The sequence below is a fragment of the Mustelus asterias genome, chromosome 25 (genome assembly GCF_964213995.1).
Source record: "Mustelus asterias chromosome 25, sMusAst1.hap1.1, whole genome shotgun sequence".
Lineage (NCBI taxonomy): Eukaryota > Metazoa > Chordata > Chondrichthyes > Carcharhiniformes > Triakidae > Mustelus > Mustelus asterias.
This window is the reverse complement of record NC_135825.1, coordinates 35,043,696-35,064,160: the sequence shown is the minus strand read 5'-3', so window position 1 is coordinate 35,064,160 and position 20,465 is coordinate 35,043,696. Positions and strand designations below refer to the sequence as shown.

Sequence of the window (20,465 nt, the reverse complement as noted above, 5' to 3'; positions counted from 1 at the left end):
TTAACATCTTAACATAGGGTTTAAGTTAGCATTAAGCATTTGAGATCATTTCATAATGACTATTTAGGATTAACATGTAAAACACAAATGCATATTCTGAATATATTACTGTGCATCAATTAAGTTGAGGCCTTCAGACACTGAGGGTGCGATCTTACGAAAAAAATTCTGGACAGAATTTTCTCAAAAAAATCCAAAGTGTTGAATGGGTGAGAACGACCGGTACGTTCTCACCGGTTTTTCAATTAGGTAATTTACAGCATTCTGGGCATAACAGGAGCTGTAATGCGATTCTCACAAGTTTGGGGGGGTGGGGCGGTAGCGTGAGGGTGGAGTCCCAGCTTGTCTGGGAAGCCAGCTGTTGAGCTCGAGGGATGCCGCAACGTACACAGTATGCTGCAAAATTTGTTACCCCACCCTCTCCCCATCTTGATCATCCCCATAGGTAACATAGGTTGTTTAGAGTCATTATCTCAATGAGGCTGTTCATGCCTAATTACTGTCCATGCCTCTCATAATCTTGTAGACTTCTATCAGGTCTCCCCTTAACCTCCGTCGCTCCAGTGAGAACAAACCAAGTTTCTCCAACCTCTCCTCATAGCTAATGCCCTCCATACCAGGCAACATCCTGGTAAATCTTTTCTGTACCCTCTCCAAAGCCTCCACATCCTTCTGGTAGTGTGGCGACCAAAATTGAACACTATATTCCAAGTGCGGCCTAACTAAGGTTCTATAAAGCGTCAACATGACTTGCCAATTTTTAAACTCAATACCCCGGCCGATGAAGGCAAGCATGCCGTATGCCTTCTTGACTACCTTCTCCACCTGCATTGCCACTTTCAGTGACCTGTGTACCTGTACACCCAGATCCCTTTGCCTATCAATTCTCCTAAGGGTTCTGCCATTTACTGTACATTTCCTATCTGTATTAGACCTTCCAAAATGCAGTGTCTCACATTTGTCTGGATTAAACTCCATTTGCCATCTCCGCCCAGATCTCCAACCGATCTATATCCTGCTGTATCTTCTGATGGTCCTCATCGCTATCCTCAAATCCACCAACCTTTGTGTCGTTCACAAACTTACTAATCAATCCAGTTACATTTTCTTCCAAATCATTTATATATATATTACAAACAGCAAAGGTCCCAGCACTGATCCCTGAGGAACACCACTTGTCACAGCCCTCCATTCAGAAACACACCCTTCCACTGCTACCCTCTCCAACTCCAACAATGACAGCCATAAGCAGATCTCCATCCTAAAGCAGTTTATGTTTTACGGAGATGGCACAAACAATGGCCGTACAGTTCTGTCCTTGTCACCTAAACTACTCAATTAAAACTGATTGGTGACCTTACTGCAGAGACCCATGTCTTCACAGCTGCCACAAGGTGGTGCTAATGCCAAGATTTTCTCCTCTCCTCCCCCAGAAGCATTAAACAAATGGCACACAAATTAAACAAAATTTTTTTTTTTTTAATCTTCAGATCAAGGCAGTGAACACATTTTGTAGTCATATCAGCGGTGGCCATTTACTCCTCTTTTAAGTCTCTGGCTCACTTGGCACTCGCTGATACACTTTCAGCTCACCATCCTGCTATTTAATGGAATCAATCAATCAATGGGTCCAGGACTGTCCCAGCAGTGTCTCGCTGAATAGTGTAGTCTCCTCTCCAAAGTTTTCTTTGCTGCCTCAAAGTGTGGCGGGGGGGGGGGGTAGAAAGAACAACTGTGGGGGATGGAGGGAGGGAGAGTTTGTACCACAAAAAGCAATTTCTGTGATGCCATAAGTTATCTATGCAACTCCAACTGGGGTCACAACCCAAAGTCTGGTAACTGCTGCTATAAGTTCTCAAGGTTAAATTGCAATTTGAAGGATCTTAGTATTTCTGTTCTTAGGACATGGAGCAAAGTGCTCCGATTGCATGCAAGTTTTTTTTAAGCAGTTATTGTGTCCCTCAAGTATGACTAATAAAAGTCATGCAGTTTCACAAGGGACTGGGCAGTCAGACATGCAGATTAAATGCCAGAAATCCCAGACTAGATTCCAATTGGGAATCCAAGAGGTAAAAATGCAATTTGGAATCCATTAAATCACCCACATTTCATTGCTGAATATAAATATGACTTAGGGATTAATGGACTAACGCTGTAAATGAGGATATCTTGAAAAGGTAAGAATCGATTCTCAGTGTTAGTGAACATTGGATTTCCTAATTTAAGACACAAGGTTCAGAGGTGAACAAAGAGGCATTTTAAATGGCGGCAGACATTGTGGACATGGATTCTCCTGAGTTCTGTCCTTAATGAAAATATTGCCTATTAAAATGAAATGTTTTCATATATTGTGACCATTATAAATCACTAACCTTAGACTGATAATTTCAACTGTTTGCCATAGAACACACAGGAGTTGTTGTAAAAAGGTGATAGCAATTCTAAGATGATACATCTAAAGATTAGTATCTTTAACCAATTAAGAGAAAAATACACCTTTCAAAATTATAGTGAACCTAACAAGAACAGTCACTTTCAGGCAAAATATCAATAGCATTTCTATCCTGAAAACAATTACCTTTGGAGGCAGTTTCAAGATGTCCAGGCAGATCCTACCTGCCGTGTCAATGTTAGGATGATAAATCGGGGTTAGAAACCGAATTTTTGGAGGTTCAAATGGATACCTGAATCAGGACATTTAAATATTAAACATGATTATTCAAGTCATCCAATAGCTTTTGGCTTGTATTTGTGTGTAACTGAGATAGGATAAGGTTAGTTGTTTTTAATTAAAACTCAAATAACATCTATATATAGACATATTCTAGAACTATTTTTAAAAGTATGTTAAAAGCTCACATAAAATACTCAAAACTAATACCCATTTTCACATCTTCTGTGGTTGCACACCCACACAATTTATTGGTGATAAATAAGCCCAAACTGGGTAATGTCAGAAATTTGACATTAAAATGTTCTAAGCTCACCCAATGTTAACACAAATATACTTTTCAGCAATCACCAGAGGAAACAAAAACATCAAGATTGGCATACTGACAGATCTCCTTATCCTCTCTCAAATCAGGACACAAGATACCCAAACCTCAATGCCCTACCACTCTAAGCAAAGAATGGCTAACTCTGTGACAACTTGAATTTTAACTTTGAAGCTATTGGTCCAAGTGGCTCAAGACATTTATCCGCAGTTGTTAGGGATCACACTTTTTTTTTGAAAAGAATATAACAGTCTTAGAAGTATAGTAGCCACTCTAGTATTTCTGCACATGGTATATTCTTAAATAAAATGCGTTACAGTTGCAACATGGTTTTGTACATATTTAACTTTTTTTCTGAGTATGATATCATTATTGTGGAATTGTAATTTTATTTTAGAGGGGCAAAGAGATATTAATTAGCCAATAGAATGATTTCCTAGTTCAGCGGGTTTGAATTGGGCATCAGAAAAATTCAAAATCCTTGTTCCAATGAAACAAATGTAGCTGCTTCAGGATTCGGACAGCCCTTTGCAACATCGCCAGATTAGCTAAAAAAAGGCACACAATTGTAAATCATTGGAAGGGCGTGACATTTATACACCATTGGCTATATTTTGAAGAGAAAGTGCTTCAGCTTGACATTTTTCTTTTTTAAAATGTGTCAATTACACACAACAGCATTTAAGCAAAACTCAAATTACTACTTTTCCATTAACGTATTACATTAGTGTGAAATAATAAAGCATATGGCATGAATCGAAGCTTAACAATGTAAATGTAATGTTGGTGTTGTGATCATTAATTCTGCATTCAGCACAAATGTCAGGGAGGTTACACTTCAACTGTCACTGTAATTAATTTATCAAACCATGGAACATGCTAGAAGAGTTATTGTGCAGATATGCATGATCACAGGAAATCAAAATATGCATCAGAAATTTAAAAACTTAATTGTACCTTTCAGGAACAATAATTTCAAGATTAAATATTCCACCTTCATAGGGTGAATTGGCACTTCCCAAAATCTCTAAAAGAAATGAAATTAGTGTGTTAATACTTGAGGCCTTCTGAGAATTGGCGTCAACCAAACCACGGATATCAGCTGCGATATTTTGGATCTAAAACTGAACACTTAAAATGAAAAACTGGGTTTCATTAACAATTTAACTTTTAAAGGGTCAAATACTTTAAGCAATAAAAGCGTGTGATGTTCCTCATGAAAAATAACAAAGGGTTATTAGTAGACACATTAGCTGCATCTTCAGCACCCACTTCCCCATTCCCATGTAACTTTCTTCATTGTCCAGTGCAACACAGGCAATTCCAGGTGTGCTCCAAGTTGCTATTATTCACTGGTATAGTGAAAAGATAAACACACCTTATGCCAACGAAGAAAATGATTGAATACACCACACCAAGAATGCAGGATGCTGATATTAACAAATCGACCTGGCTGAATTCTAAAAAATTAGGGTCACTTCTATTAGTTTAAACATAGTTTTATACATCATGAATAACCAGGGACCAGAATTTCATCTGTGCAGTTAACTATCGTCATAGTACGGTTTAACAGTTTAGTGAAGACTTAAACACACTGGCAATTCAACACAAGATAAAAAGACATTGATAAAAAGCTTGTTGGTAAGGATAATAGGAAAGTTAACACATTGCAATTCAAGTAAAATAAACTGAAATCACCTTACAATATTAAAGAATCAAGTACTTTAATTCACTAAATTGGGAAGTTGATAAAACTCCGTACCACCCTTTCATTCTGATTTCTCCACTCGCGCTTCTCTTAAAATAAAGAATTCTAAAACATAACTTTGCAATTATCCAGAAGTAAGTAATGTAGAATACACTAAAGTTAAAAAGGTTTATCCTTGTAACTTTCTTTTCTTTCGTAGGATATGAGCATCACAGGCAAGGCCAGCATTTGTTGCTCAACGCAAATTTCTCCCGAACGCCCACATACATGAAAGTGATGGTGATCTGCTTGCTACAACCCACATGGTGTTGGTGCACCCACAAGGTATACATACATTCCAGTTTAGCCAATTGCAGTTAATTAGCATCCTGTTACCAGCTTGCATTCAAGGTTGAACAAAACCAGAGACACAGATGTGACAGGACACAAACATTGATGCAAACAATTCAAGTTTATATTCTCATCAATATTCAAGGGGAGTTACTTTAACTAAGTTTATTAATTAGTGTCACAAGTAGGCTTACGTTAATACTGCAATGAAGGTACTATGAAACTCCCCTAGTCGCCACAGTCTGACACCTGTTCGGGTAAACTGAGGGAGAACTTAGCATGGTCAACGTACCTAACCAGCAAGTCTTTCAGACTGTGGGAGGAAACCCACGCAGACACGGGGAGAATGTGCAGACTCAACACGGACAGTGACCCAAGCCGCAAATTGAGCCCAGGTCTTTGGCGCTGTGAGGCAGCAGTGCTAATTACTGTGCCGCCAATCATCAAGTTAATTTTATTGCATTATTAATTGCTTTCAAAGTAAATAAAAGTGCCGCTATTGTATGCGCCAGTGCCCAATTCATATCTTGGATTGTTTGGCAAGCACAAGTTAACACTTCACTCTGTCAAATTGCAATCTTGTCGCTTCGTTTGGTCAACAGTCATTTGCCAGAATTCTCCGATATCGTACACCCCATCACTGCTACCAGCGAGGAATAGAGAATTTGGTAATCTCCATTCACAGCAGTGGGATGGAAAAATCACATACGCGGACAAGGTCTGAGAATGCCAGCCAATATCTTTTGGACTGACTTATGGAGGCTGTTCCAATTCAGCTCATTTAGGCATCATGATTGATACTTTACAGATTTCAAATCCCATCTATTTTTTCAATGTGCACATTGAAAAAGGGGAGGGGGAAAGAGGGGAAAAGTGAAAGATCCATCTTTTACACTCCAAATAAGGTAGGTTAATATTATTTCTTACACATTGCAGATATAATGCAAGATTTAGTATTTATATTCTAGCACAAAATACACAGATAGCGCAAGTGATAGGAATGAACCAATAAGTGGAAATACTTCACATTAGCAGCTAATAAGAGAAAAGCAATCTTAATATTTCAGGTATAACTATTTTCTTGTGGGCTTTAAGAACCAGGACTGAGATTCAGTTACAATCCTTCCAGCAATTATACAGTGCTGCTGCATAGTCACATTCATGTCAAAAAAAGTGATTTGGAATGCAAATGTGCATAAAATAGCAAGTGCAGTTCAGATGTCAAGTTTCTGTCTCATTTGAGAACACATTGAATCCTGGCATGTGGATCTTCAGGGCAATTTCTAACATCAAGAATAAATTGTCTCTCTGCACATTGGAATGCCAAAGAAGTTTGTGCAGAAGGTAACTTTTTCACTCAGCTTGATGCAATGAAAAGGCAGTAATATAAATTCAGTTACTGAGTGGGTAGCATCAGGAACTGCTATTTGCAATCTAAAAGAACCTAGGAAAAGTGTTGGAGTAAATTTAAAATTAAAGAATACAAAATGGTTACCTGGCACAAAATGGACTCTGGGAAAAGACATTAAGATGTGCTGACTTGAGCACAGACATTGCACAACGAGTTAAATCATGTTCGTGTCTAAATTACTGCAGGAAATAAATCAGACCTTGACTTGAGATAAAAGCAGAACCAAAACAATGAGCTTTGGTAACGAGATCAGTCTTGATGGGGGGCATAAATGTATCTACTCTATGTATAACGATGTGATAACTGTCAATGTCCGCCCATATCTACTCTATGTATAATGATGTGCTAACGGCTAATGTCCGTACTTGTCCATTATTTGAAAATGTATAAAAGATGCTCAACTGCCATTTTAAAGTTGAGAAGGTGACTGCGTGCACTGCGGAGAGCCCAGCGTTTCTCCCAAAGCTTTGTCCGATAAAACTGCATGTTGAATCTTTAGATCTGACTCCGAGTGGTGATTTTCCCACAACAAATTGGCGTAGTCGGCAAAGGATCTCACTGCTGGTGAGTTGATCGGTTGGCCTCGATCGGCGAACTGGAGTAGAGATTATTGAATCTGTGGGAGTCAGACTGAGCCAACAATGCAGTTAAAAATGGGTGAAAATTAGGGGAATTTAGGGGTACTATCGGATAGAAACGGGAATTGATTACTTGTGCTGATCAATTTAGGACAAGGAAATGCCTGTCTCAAACGCGCAGCCTTAGACCGGTTGTTAAGAGGCGAAATCCCCCACGCAAAGGTCAGGACCCTGAAGTGGGCGTAGAGGCATCAAAGCACTTAGGATCGTGAAGCACAAGTGATAAAGGTCATTTAGCATCAAACTCTGTAGTGCCACCTGTTTGCATAAAAGTTTGTGTACTTGTCTGTCACGTTGTAAAGCGGTGCGGTAAGGAGCTGATCACTCTGACCTAGAGCCGGACTCCAGTGGAGGAAACACGTTGCCGAGGAGGTAATCGTGGCCGTGAGTATAAATAGAAACCCTCACGGTGGAGAAAACACGTTGCCAAGGAGGTAATCGTGGCCGGGGTAGTGAGTATAAATAGAAACCCTAACGGTGGAGAAAACACGTTGCTAAGGAAGTAATCGTGGCCGGGGGTGTAGAAGTCTGCAAGATGGCAGGTAGAGGAACTAAGTGGGGACCTGCGGGTTCTCTTATTGATAAATATATGACAGACAGACACGCGTTGATTAAGAAGATGCAAAGGGATGGCTGGGATGTTTCTCAGACCTTAGAACAGAGAAAGTGGGTAGATGGGGAAAAAGAGAGACAAAACAAAAAAGGCAGGGGTATTATTAGTACATCAATTAGCTGGACTAATTGAACAAGTAGTCGTCTCCACTAAAAAGTGGAACAAAGATAAGGATAAGATTAAAAAATTAGAATCCAGAGTAAGGGAGTTGGAGAAATGGAATCTAGTATTAGAGGAGAGTCAATGGGGAGGGGAAACTGTTCCTCTGCCCCCTTATGAGTCCACACAAGAGGGACCAACCGCCCCTCCAGAGGAAGGGGAAGCGCTAGAACATAACTTGGAGCCAGTAACCCGAGGGGGAACGGACGCGCAGCCAACAGCAAATTACAAACCATTCACCCCGGGCGAAAGACAACAGATAATGGCCTCCCTGGTAAACTACAACCTAGAAGCGCAAATACGAAGTTTTGGGAAGAATTAGATATGGTTTGGGTAGGACGCCAACTGCACTTAAGGGATATACACCAATTGGTTAGGGCCGCACGTCCAGCGGATAAATGGAGGCAGGTAGCCGGAGGGCCCGCCTTTCCCCCAGCACAAGACTACAGTGGGGGACGTTGGACACATGCAGTAGCCCTGACAGCAGAAATAGATGCCCAACAGGCACCCTTCGCCCTGTTTAAAACAGAAGTCCAGAGAGTTTTAGGAAATGCTCCTACTAATTGGAGTAGAATCACAACGACCAAGCAACAAAAGTGGGAAGGAGCATCTGAATACAGGGAACGGTTGTTCCAAGTATACCAGGAATGCTCAGGGCAAGGAAACCCAGGCAGCGGGGATCGAGCCTTCATCCAGGCTTTCAAGGATGGACTCTCCAGCGCTCACCAAACCATCCTAAAAATGGGAGTGATCATTCATAGAATTTCATAGAATCCCTACAGTGCAGAAGGAGGCCATTCGGCCCATCGAGTCTGCACCGACCACAATCCCACCCAGGCCCTACCCCCACATATTTTTACCCACTAATCCCTCTAACCTACACATCCCAGGACTCTAAGGGGCAATTTTTAACCTGGCCAATCAACCTAACCCGCACATTTTTGGACTGTGGGAGGAAACCGGAGCACCCGGAGGAAACCCACGCAGACACGAGGAGAATGTGCAAACTCCACACAGACAGTGACCCGAGCCGGGAATCGAACCCAGGACCCTGGAGCTGTGAAGCAGCAGTGCTAACCACTGTGCTACCGTGCCGCCCCGTGTCCCAGGATTATGATGAACTGGTGGAATGGGCTGGTGGCATACTTGGAGGCGGGGAGGAGAAATCTCAGACGAACATAAAACAGGAAAGAGTAGCCGCCTACGGTAGCGGGAGCGGAACTAAGCCCAAACTGACCTGTCACAATTGTGGCTGACAAGGACATTTTGCAAAGGAGTGCTGGGTCCCAAGGAAAGGAAATAAATTTGGAAACAGTGGGAGACACTATAATTATTGTAATAAAAATGGACACACGGAAGCAATATGTTGGAACAAACATGGGAGACCCCCGCCCCGATCCATGTCCACAGCAGGAATGGAGGAACTAAGGAACCTCCGAGATCAGCAAGATGGCCTGCAGCCCCCATTCATAAGGGTAAGAAGGAGGGAAGGATCTGTGTGTCTGCACTAGTAGGGGGCAAGCAATGTGAGATGCTGGTGGACACAGGAGCATCCATATCTGTCACCGACCTTCCCTTACTCACTACAAGTAGGATGATTTATTTAACAGAGATAGGAGGGAACAAAACACCTGCCTACCTGAGCGAGACCACGTTAGTAGAAATAAATAATTTGTATATACCTATGAGATTCTATGTATGTAAAAATAACGAGGGTCCAATAATGGGAAATGATTTAATGAAGGAGTATGAAATTTTGATTGACTGTGGGAAGGGAGAATTAATCTGGCCAAAACGGGACGGTCGGAAAACCGGAATGGGAAAACTCACAAGTCACCTCGAGACTATCAAGGTGGCCACAGCCACCACCAGAGATTGGCGACTAGAAACAGAGGGGTTTGGAGCCATTTGTGCCTCCGTCCCCGGAGTATGGGCCAAAACGAAATTAGACACGGGCCTAACCAAAACTGACCCGATAAAGGTGCCTGGACCGGAGCACAAGCTCCACCGACAATACCCGATAAAACTGGAAGCAAAGGCAGCTGTAGTAGAAATAATTAAAGGGTTAGTGGAGAAAGGAATCCTGAGGGAAACTACGAGTACCATTAACTCCCCAACCTGGCCAGTGAGCAAACCCGACGGAAGTTACAGACTCACAATAGACTACACCGGCCTCAATAAAATCACGTCCAAATTGCACCCCATTGTAGCAAGCCCCTCGACAATCCTGAATGGATTGTCACTGGAGCATAAAATCTCTACCGTATTAGATATGGCCAATGGATTCTGGTCCCTACCCTTGGATCCCGAATCCCAAAACAAATTCGCATTTACAGTGGGAGACAAACAGTACACTTGGACTCGCCTACAGCAGGGATTCCACAATAGCCCCGCTATCTTCCATCGAGTAATGAGTGAAAAGGGTAAACTACCAGAGGGTGGCACGATTCTACAATACGTGAATGATATATTAATAGCCTCAGAATCTAAGTCAGGACATCAGGGAGCACTATACCTAGTGTTGAATGAACTGAAAACTGCAGGGTTAAAGGTGACCCCAAAAAGGCACAAATCGGGAAAGCACAAGTCCTGTACCTAGGACACTTAATATCACAAGGGCTTAAAGAGATGCCAACAGACTGAAAGAAGGCGGTACAACAGATGCTGTGGCCAGTCACCGCAAGAGGAGTCAGGAAGGTGCTGGGACTGTTTAATTATAGCCGAAGTTTTATCCCGGAATTTGCAAAATTGGCAGAGCCTATACAGAGACTAGTTAAAGGGGGAAAGCCAGCTTTAAACCCCGTAGAATGGGGACCTGAGCAAGAAGAGGCCTATAAGTTAAAGGCAGAACTGATATCAGCCCCCGGACTGGGACAACCAGATTCCAATAAAGATTTCCACATACACTGTAATAATGAAGGGGGGTTCTACTCTGCAGTAGTAACGCAAGATGATGGCGATAAACGGAGACCCATAGGTTACGATTCAACAGCAGAAGAGCCAGTAGTAACCGGACTGCCAAGGTGCATAGCTGCCTTAGATTGCGCCGCCTGGGCTGTAAAGATTAGCGAACCAATACTAATGACAGGAAATATAATCCTCCACACCAAATACACCTTGGTGGAAATGCTAAATACAGGAAAGTTAAGGTCCGTCTCGAACATGAGAAGGGCTAAATGGGAAGCCGTCCTCCTACCTCCCAGCAAATCAGTTATAATAGTAAGAGAAACAAGAGATAACCCAGCAGAAGGAATTTTGGATACAGGAGAACCACATAACTGTGGAGACGTAGGTATGGATATAGAAGAAGGTAGAATAAAGGATGTACCTTTAGCAACAGCTGAGGAGACCCTTTTTGTAGATGGCTCATGTAAATATGTGGGAGGATCACCCCGGACAGGGTGGGCAGTAGTAAATGACAAATCGGAAACGGTAAAGTCAGAAAGAATTGACGGAGGTCTATCGGCGCAGGTGGCGGAACTAGTGGCACTCACAAAAGCACTAGAATTGTCCGAAGGAAAGACGGTAAACATATATACTGATAGTAGGTACGCATTCGGGGTAATACACGATTATATGACGTCATGGGGTAGAAGGGGGTTTGTAACCATGGGAGGAACTCCTATTAAACACCAACAAAGGATCGGGGCATTACTAAAAGCCAGCGAAAAACCCGGAGAAGCAGCGGTAATAAAAATCAAAGCACATCAGAAGGGCCCAAAAAGGGATAGCCCCGATTGCTTAAATTACAAAGGGAACCAAGCCGCAGATAGAGCAGCGCAATTAGCATTAGAGCAGGAGGCAGTTGGCGAGCTGCCAATAGCAGTAACGGGCCAGACAGGAGACGAAATAGATATTCAGAACTTACACGAGGATACCTCGAAAGAGGAAAAGGGTAAGTGGGAAGCACAGGGAGCAAGCAGAGAGACTGATAACGTTTGGAGACGAAATGATATGGTAATGGCACCAGAGTGCATACAAAACACCCCGTTGGAACTACACCATGGACTCTCACATGCGGGAAATGGGGCCATGGCAATTAGTATAGGAAAAGAATGGTGGTGGAAAGGAATGGGAAGGGACATAGCCCGACATTGTCACCAATGCGTGACATGCACGCAATACAACCCCTGTCGACCCATAAAAATTAAGATGGGACACCAGCCTCGACCAAATTGACCCTGGGAACATCTGCAAATAGATTTCACAGGGCCACTACCACAATCCCACGGCAAAACCTATTGTTTGGTTATTATAGATCAGTTTAACAGGTGGGTAGAAACGTTCCCTACCAGAAATTGTACTGCTACCACGGTAGCTAGAATATTGGCGAAGGAAGTAATCCCTAGATGGGGAATACCCATACAAATTGATTCGGATCAAGGGACACACTTCACCAGAAAGGTGGTAAAAAGTGTGCCAACTGATGGGAATAAAACAAAAATTCCACATCCCCTACCACCTGCAGAGTTCTGGAATGGTGGAACGCATGAACAGAACTCTTAAGAATGCCCTGGCCAAGGCCATGCAAACGTCAGGAAAATGGTTAAGAGCCACCACAAACCGGACAAACCCCTTATGAACTCATGACAGGAAGGGCGATGCAATTACCAGAAAGCATCATAACAGGTGGGGCCGATGTAGATCCGCTAAAAGACAAAATTAAACGATATGTTTTGGAACTAAGCGCCCAACTAAAAGGGATGCGTAAATTAGTAAAGGATAATCAGGAAGAAAGAGATGCACAGAGAGAGCTTGAAATGCTCCCTGACGTCCCAACAGCGGGAAGTCGCGTCATGGTACAAACATTACCTGAAAAACCAGGGTTTGCACCAAAATGGAATGGGCCATATGAGGTCATAATCAGTGGAGATACCTGTGCCTGTCTGGACATAAGGGGGAAAGGTGGATGGAAACATTGGACCCAGCTGAAATTATACAAAGAAACGAATGAGTGATATTAAAGTGACCAGAGTGCTTTCCCCAAAACAGATGACGACTACAAGCAAGATTAACTGACACATTCAAGTTGGCAATATAGCCTTTGGGAAGTTGTTAACATAGAGTAATAAGATTGATACTTGCCTGTTGCGAACATGTCTAAGACAGCGTATATAATTGCACTACTCTATGTTGTAGTGATTGTAAGATTGACAGGGCTGGAGGATAACTTATTCTACAAGGCTCATGTACATTTACACGGTAATCGAACCGTGTGTTACCCGCTAGCCCAATCTGTAGAGGCCCTATTTGTGGCCACCCCTGGGTGGACCCCCCATGACCTATATACGGCAGATACCTCGGACGCACCCTGTAAAGGACAAACAGGCAAATATAAAAAGGGGTATACAGGGAAGGTGTGTGGAACTAATAAACTCCACAGATCCTGTGTGCAGAGGGCTCCAAGGAGTGAAAGGGGGAGTATGCACAATAAGAGACAAATGTATAACACAGTTACAAATGAATCTTACAACATCACCCAAGCCATTAATGACATAAGAAAGCAGCTCAATGACTTTAGACAAGGCCCCAAGAAGGGAAATAGCTGGCTCGAATGGTTATTGGGGAGATCCTGGGGATCCTATTTAATGCATGGACTGATTATTCTCGTTGCAATAATAACTGTCTGTTGCCTAATTGTCGGATGTCTTAATGTCTGCTGTAAAGTCATGATGACTGGGATTGTGCCAGGGGCCAGTGTGGTCACCGAAGAAGAGCACCTGATGGGAACTCCCGAAGACACCGAGGACGGCGACGATGAAGGAAAGGGCGAGAAGGTGGACGTCTATCTGTGAACGCGCGACCTGTTGGCTACGGGTCAGGCATATCAATTGCCGGACCCACGACGCTACTATTGTTGGTCCATCGGATTATTAGATCATAATCCTGACCAAAAGGGGGAGTTATTGGAGTAAATTTAAAATTAAAGGATACAAAATGGTTACCTGGCAGAAAATGGACTCTGGGAAATGACATTAAGATGTGCTGACTTGGGCACAGACATTGCACGAGTTAAATCATGTTCGTGTCTAAATTACTGCAGGAAATAAATCAGACCTCAAGGCACCTTGACTTGAGATAAAAGCAGAACCAAAACAATGGGTTTTGGTAACGAGATCAGTCTCGATGGGGGGCATAAATGCATCTACTCTATGTATAACGATGTGCGAACTGCCAATGTCCGTACTTGTCCATTATTTGAAAATGTATAAAAGATGCTCAACTGCCATTTTAAAGTTGAGAAGGTGACTGCGTGCACTGCAGAGAGCCCAGCACTTCTCCCAAAGCTTTGTCCAATAAAACTGCGTGTTGAATCTTTAGATCTGACTCCGAGCGGTGATTTTCCCACAACAAGAAGTTTCACCCAGTCAGTCTAGCTTAGATTCAGACCAGCTCTAAAGGTGAAAGGTACCGTATTACCAATAGCTTGTAGCCTATTTCCTAAAATCAATTCACAATTTTGCAAAACCATAGTATAAAGCTGATAGTAACATTGCATATAAATGAAGGGCAGAATCTTATGCCCTCCCTGTGCTAAGACTGGTGGCATGTGGGGGCAGCGTAGTGGCACAATGGTCAGCACTGCTGCCTTACAGCGCCAGGAACCCGAGTTCAATTCTGGCCTTGGATCACCATCTGTGTGGAGTTTGCACATTCTCCCCGTGTCTGTGAGTTTACTACGGGTGCTCCGGTTTCCTCCCACAGTTCAACAATGTGCGGGTCAGGTTGGCCTTGCTAAATTGACCCTAGTGTCAGGCGATTAGCAGGGTAAATATGTGGGGTTGCGAGAATAGGGCTGGGTAGGATTGTAGTCCGTGCAGACTCGATGAGCCGAATGGCCTCCATCTGCACTGTAGGGATTCTAAGATTAACACAGACACGGAGGCAGGTGGGGAGTATGCCAACTTCCTCTCTCCACCCCAATTAAGTCAGGGTGGGAAGGCTTGTGCATGGCACCATTGCTGGTACTGGCTGTCATTAGAAAAGCACAGATTAGTCAGGGATAGTCAGTATGGTTTTGAGAGAGGAAGGTTGTGTCTTACTAACTTAATCAATTTTTTTGAGGAAGTAACAAGAAGGATTAATGGGGATAATGCAGATATTGTCTACATGGATTTTAGACTGGTCAGAAAAATGAGGTCCCCTGGGATACAGCGAAGGTGACAAGTTGAATCCAAAATTGGCTCAGTAACAGGAAACAAAAGGTAATGGTCGATAGATGTTTTTGCGAATGGAAAGTGGTTTCCAACGGCTTTCCACAAGGCTGTGTTGGAGACTTTGCTGTTTGTTGTAATATATTACTGATTTGAATTTAAATGTGGGAGGCACGATTGGGAAATTTGGAAATGACACTAAAATTAGCCTTGTAGTTGATAGTGAAGAGGATAGCTGTCAAATCCAGAATATCAATGGTTTGGTTGAGTGAGCAGAAAAACGGCAAATGGAATTTGATCCAGAAAAGTGAGAGGCAATGCATTTGGGGAGTGCAAAAAAAAAGCAAGGGAATACTCAATAATCAGGAGGATATTGAGAGGAGTTGAGGCAGAGAGTGACCAGGTCCATGAAGGTGGCAGGACAAGAGGATAATGTGGTAAAGGAAGCATAAGGAATGATTTGCTTTATTGGATGAGGTATTAAATACAAAAGTAGGGAAGCAATATTGGATCTGTATAAAATGCTGGTTCGGCCACAGCTGGAATTTTGTGAACAGTTCCAGTCAACACATTACAGGAAGGACATAATTGCTTTGGAGAGAGTACAGAGGCTCAAGCCAGGGCTTGAAAATTGCACCTATGAGGAGAAGTTGAATAGACGAGGACTGTTTTCCTTAGAACACAAGAGATGACGGGTAACCTAATTAAAGTGCACAATGATGGGTCGATAGTCGAGATAGGGTGGACAGGAAAGATTTGTTTCCCCTTACTGAGGGGTCAATTATCAGGGGCACAGATTTTAAGGTGATTGGTAGAAGGATTAGAGGGAACATGAGGAGAAACATTTCACCCAGAGGGTGGGTGAGCTAACAGGATCGAACGACCAATTGGGAAAACTACTTCGAAATGCAGAGGGCAGCACAATGGCTAGCACTGTTACTCACAGAGTCAGGGACTTGGGTTTGATTCCCAACTTGGGTCACTGTCTGTGCATTCTCCTAGTGTCTGCATGGGTTTCCTCCCACAGTCCGAAAGACGTGCTGATTTGGTGAAATGGCCATGCTAAATTCTTCCTCAGCGTACCCAAACAGGCGTTGGAGTGTGGCGACTAGGGGATTTTCAGTAACTTCATTGCGGTGTTAATGCAAGCCTACTTGTGACACTAATTTAAAAAAAAGAGAAACTTCAACATTTCAGATTTGCTGAATAGGGAAAGGCAAAGGGGGAATAAAAAGCAGATTTCTCCAAAAAAACAGGGGATGCTCCGGTTTCCTCCCACAGTCCATAGGTGTGCGGGTTAGGTTGATTGGCCATGCTAAATTGACCCTAGAGTCAGGGGGATTAGCAGAGTAAATATATGGAGTTATGGGAATAGGGCCTGGGTGGGATTGTAGTCAGCGCAGACTCGATAGGCCAAATGGCCTCCTTGCACACTGGAAGGATTCTAAACAGTCAGAAACATACGTGCTCGTAAATCATCCATTTGGTCATTGCTCTGCCAGCAGGAAATTCCAGGTGGGGGCTGGCTCGCCAACAACTGCATTTCTTTCTTTAACCTCGACGCTCTTTGCATTGTTCTGAAATTAGCCTGGAACACAAATAAATAAGTTAGCCTACAATACAAATAAATAATAAACTAGCCTGGAATACAAATAAAGAAATACATAGGTGAGAAAATAACAGCTACAACTTTCATCTAAAAGCCACCTTGTTGTCGTTAGGAGCTGAATCCTCAGAGTGACTCCAGGTAAAGAGGCGATTTTAAAGCTGGGTTTAAAGCAGCAGCAATTCCGCCAAGAGAAGATTCCAGAGCCTCAAGCGCCGGTCGCTGAAGCAGCTGCTGCTGCCGCCCCACAGGAGCCGAGACTGGGAGACACTTTACCCGCGGATTCCCGCCTCACCAACCGCCACACACATTCAAACCCGCCGCCCGGAGCGAGAAAACCCGGAGCCGGAGCGAGAAAACCTGGAGCCGGAACTAGAAAACATGGAACCGGAACTAGAAACCACGGAGCCGGAACTAGAAACCACGGAGCTGGTGCCGGAAACCCCAGAGTGGAAATATCAGGTGAACTGGAGCAGATTGGTGCCCTGCTCCCCCACCCCACCTCTCTCTCTCTCTATATATATATATATATATATACACAAATATACATTTCATTTGATTTATTATTGTCACATGTATACAGTAAAAAGTATTGTTTCTTGCCCTATACGGACACACCTTTAACCAGCTCCAAACACAGGATCAAAGCAACCTGACTGAAATGTTTCTCAGGATAGGGTCCGAGGCCCAACCACCTTCAGCTGCTCCATAAATGACCTTCCTTGCATCATAAGGTCAGAAGTGGGGATGTTCGTTGATGACTGCACAATGTTCAGCACCAATTCATGATTCCTCAGATACTGAGACAATCTGTGTCCAAATGCAGCAAGACTTTGACAGTATTTAAGCTTGGGCTGATGTGTTGCATGAATGTTACGTGCCACTTAAGTGTCACGCACAGTGCGTGTTTTTATAACACATGGACTACAGCTGTAATTAGGGATGGGCAATACATGTCGGCCGAGTCAGTGACGCCCACATCCCACGAACAAATAAAGAAATCCCAAAGGTAAGATGGGCTCTATTTCTATAGTGCTCTTCAACTCAGAGGGCAAAAATTGCTGGCAGGAGGAAAGAAAGGCAGCTCACCACCATCTGAATATGAGTAAACAGGGGGCTCTGCGGAGTGCTGCTGATAACAAGAAATGGGATGGAAGGAAGGCCGAAAGGTGGGTGATGGGAGGGAAGTGATGAAGGAGGAAAGCAAGGTGTGTCAAATAGGAAGGGGAGCGGCAGCAAGGCAGAATGGCAGTACATCAGATATATGGCCCAACCGGGCCTTGCCAGTGTTTACGCTCCTCATCCAAACCTAGCACCATAACCCTGTATTCCCTTCTCCGTCATATGCTTTTTTAAAAAGTTTATTTATTAGTCACAAGTAGGCTTACATTAACACTGCAATGAAGTTACTGTGAAAAAATCCCCTAGTTGCACCACTCCGGCGCCTGTTCGGGTACACTGAGGGAGAATTTAGCATAGCTAATGCACCTAAACTGCACATCTTTAGACTGTGGGAGGAAACTTGAGCATCCGGAGGAAACCCATGCAGACACAGGGAGAATGTGCAAGCTTCACACAGACAGTGACCCAAACCAGGAATCGACCCCAGGTCCCTGGCGCTGTGAGGCAGCAGTGCTAACCACTGTGCTGCCCTTTGCTTGTCTAGTTTCCCCTTAAATTTTTAAATTAATTTGTGGGACATGGGCATCTCTGGCTGGCCAGCGTTTATTGCCCATCCCTCGTTGCGCTTGAGAAGGTGGTGGTGAGCTGCCTTCTTTAATTGCTGCAGTCCATGTGCTATGTGTTGACCCACAATGCCGTTAGGGAGGGTATTCCAGATTTTGACCCAGCGACTGCGAAGGAACAGTAATATATTTCTAAGTCAGGATGGCGAGTGGCTTGGAGGGGAACTTGCAGGTGGTGGTGTTCCTATGTATCTGCTGCCCTTATCCTTCTAGATGGCAGTGGCTGTTGCTTTGGAAGGTACTGTCTAACAATCTTTGGTGAATTTCTGTCAGGCATCTTGTAGGTAGTGAACACTGCTGGGAGTGGATGTATGGGATGTGGTGCCAATCATGCAGGCTGCTTTGCCCTGGATGGTGTCAAGATTGTTGAGTGTTGTTGAAGCTGCACCCATCCAAGCAAGTAGGGAGTATTCCATCACAGTCCTGAGTTGTGCCTTGTATATGGTGGAGAGGCTTTGGGGAGTGAGGAGGTGAGTTACTCGCTGCAGTATTCCTAGCCTCTAAATGCATCTATTCTCCTTCTTAGCCTTTTCACTCCTTGATGGAGGATAGACCATGGACAAATTCTCTCCATCTTATCCTGTTTTGAGCCAAACTCTCCAGTTGTTGCCATATATAGCCCTCGGCTCTCATCATCTTTTCTGTATCCTGACCCCATGCGTTTCTTGGTCTGTCTTTCTTTCTCTTTCCTTGTGGGTTCCATGTGAGAGCTGGCCATGTAACGTTGTTCCACAGCTTATCCAAAGGATCCTTCTGAGGCATCTGTTGGTGAAAGATTGGATTTTCATCAACATTGTTTTGGTGGTCCTCCATGTTTTGGAGCCATTTGGAGAACAGACTTTATATTGGAGTTGAAGATCTTCAGCTTTGTGGTCTTGGTGATCTCTCTTGATGTCCAGATGTTAAAGTGAGTGATGAATGCTGCTCTAGCCTTCCCAGTTCTGATCTTTGCATCCATGTCTGTTCCACCAGTAGTACTTACAACACTATCCAGATAAGTAAAATATGGTACTTCATCCATTTCCTTAATGGAGTTGTTATTCCTGGTGTTTGTTCACATTATCTTTATTTATCTACATTGATGTTAAGGCCAACTTTGGCTGATACGTGCGTCAAATGACAGGTTTTATCTTGCATCTGTATGTGGTTGTGTGATAATAAAGTCAAGTCATCCACAAACTCTAAATCTTCCAGCTGCTCTTGTATGCCATTTAATTTTGTATGATGTTGTTTACCTCAAAATACAATCAATCACAAGCAAAAATAGGGATGGCGACATTAAACATCCTTGTTTCATGCCAGTTTGTACATTGCATTTAGCAGAGACGGCTCCTCTTTGCAACACTCGACCTCTCATTCCATCATAGGCATTCTTCATAAGAACATAAGAACTAGGAGCAGGAGTAGGCCATCTGGCCCCTCAAGCCTGTTCCGCCATTCAATAAGGTCATGGCTGATCTTTTTGTGGACTCAGCTCCACATACCTGCCTGCTCACCCTTAATTCCTTTACTGTTCAAAAATCTATCTATCTTTGATTTAAACTCATTCAACGAGGTAGCCTCACTGAGCAGGGAATTTCACAGCTTCACAACCCCTTGGGTGAAGAAGTTCCTCCTCAACTCAGTCCTAAGTTTGCTCCCCCTTATTTTGAGGCTTTGCCCCGTAGTTCTGGTTTCACCTCCAATCTCCCTGCTTCTGTCTTATCTATTCCCTTCATAATTTTATATGTTTCTGTAAGATCCCCCCCTCATTCTTCTAAATTCGAATGAGTATAGTCCCAGTCTACTCAGTCTCTCCTCATAAGTCAACACTCTCAACTCTGGAATCAACCGAGTGAATCTGTTCTGCACCCCCTCCAGTGCCAGTACATCCTTTCTCAAGTAAAAAAAAACTGTACACAGGTGTGGCCTCACCAGCACCTTATACAGCTGCAACATAAAGTCCCTGTTTTTAAACTCCATCCCTCTAGCAACAAAGGATAAAATTCCATTTGCCTTAATTACCTGCTGTACTTGCAAACCAACGTTTTGTGATTCATGTACAAGTCCCTCTGCACAGCAACATGCTGCAATTTTTTACCATTTAAATAATAGTCAATTTTGCT

At 43.3% G+C, this 20,465-nt stretch overlaps 1 protein-coding gene across 2 annotated transcripts in view; it reads right to left on the bottom strand.

Moving 5' to 3' along the window:
- Positions 1-16,985, bottom strand: part of ube2t (ubiquitin-conjugating enzyme E2T (putative)) — a 31,511-nt gene extending 14,526 nt beyond the window's left edge. Inside the window, exons 1-4 of one of the 2 annotated variants that reach the window (XM_078197952.1) lie at positions 16,717-16,985; positions 16,474-16,597; positions 3,954-4,023; positions 2,579-2,684 (exon numbers count right to left, since the gene is read on the bottom strand). In XM_078197952.1, coding sequence (XP_078054078.1) covers positions 2,579-2,684; positions 3,954-4,023; positions 16,474-16,582 — 285 coding nt within the window. In that variant the 5' untranslated portion in view covers positions 16,583-16,597; positions 16,717-16,985. The remainder of the gene's footprint in view (positions 1-2,578; positions 2,685-3,953; positions 4,024-16,473; positions 16,598-16,716) is intronic. The other variant, XM_078197951.1, reaches the window with a different exon arrangement.
- Between the last annotated feature and the right edge of the window lie 3,480 nt (positions 16,986-20,465).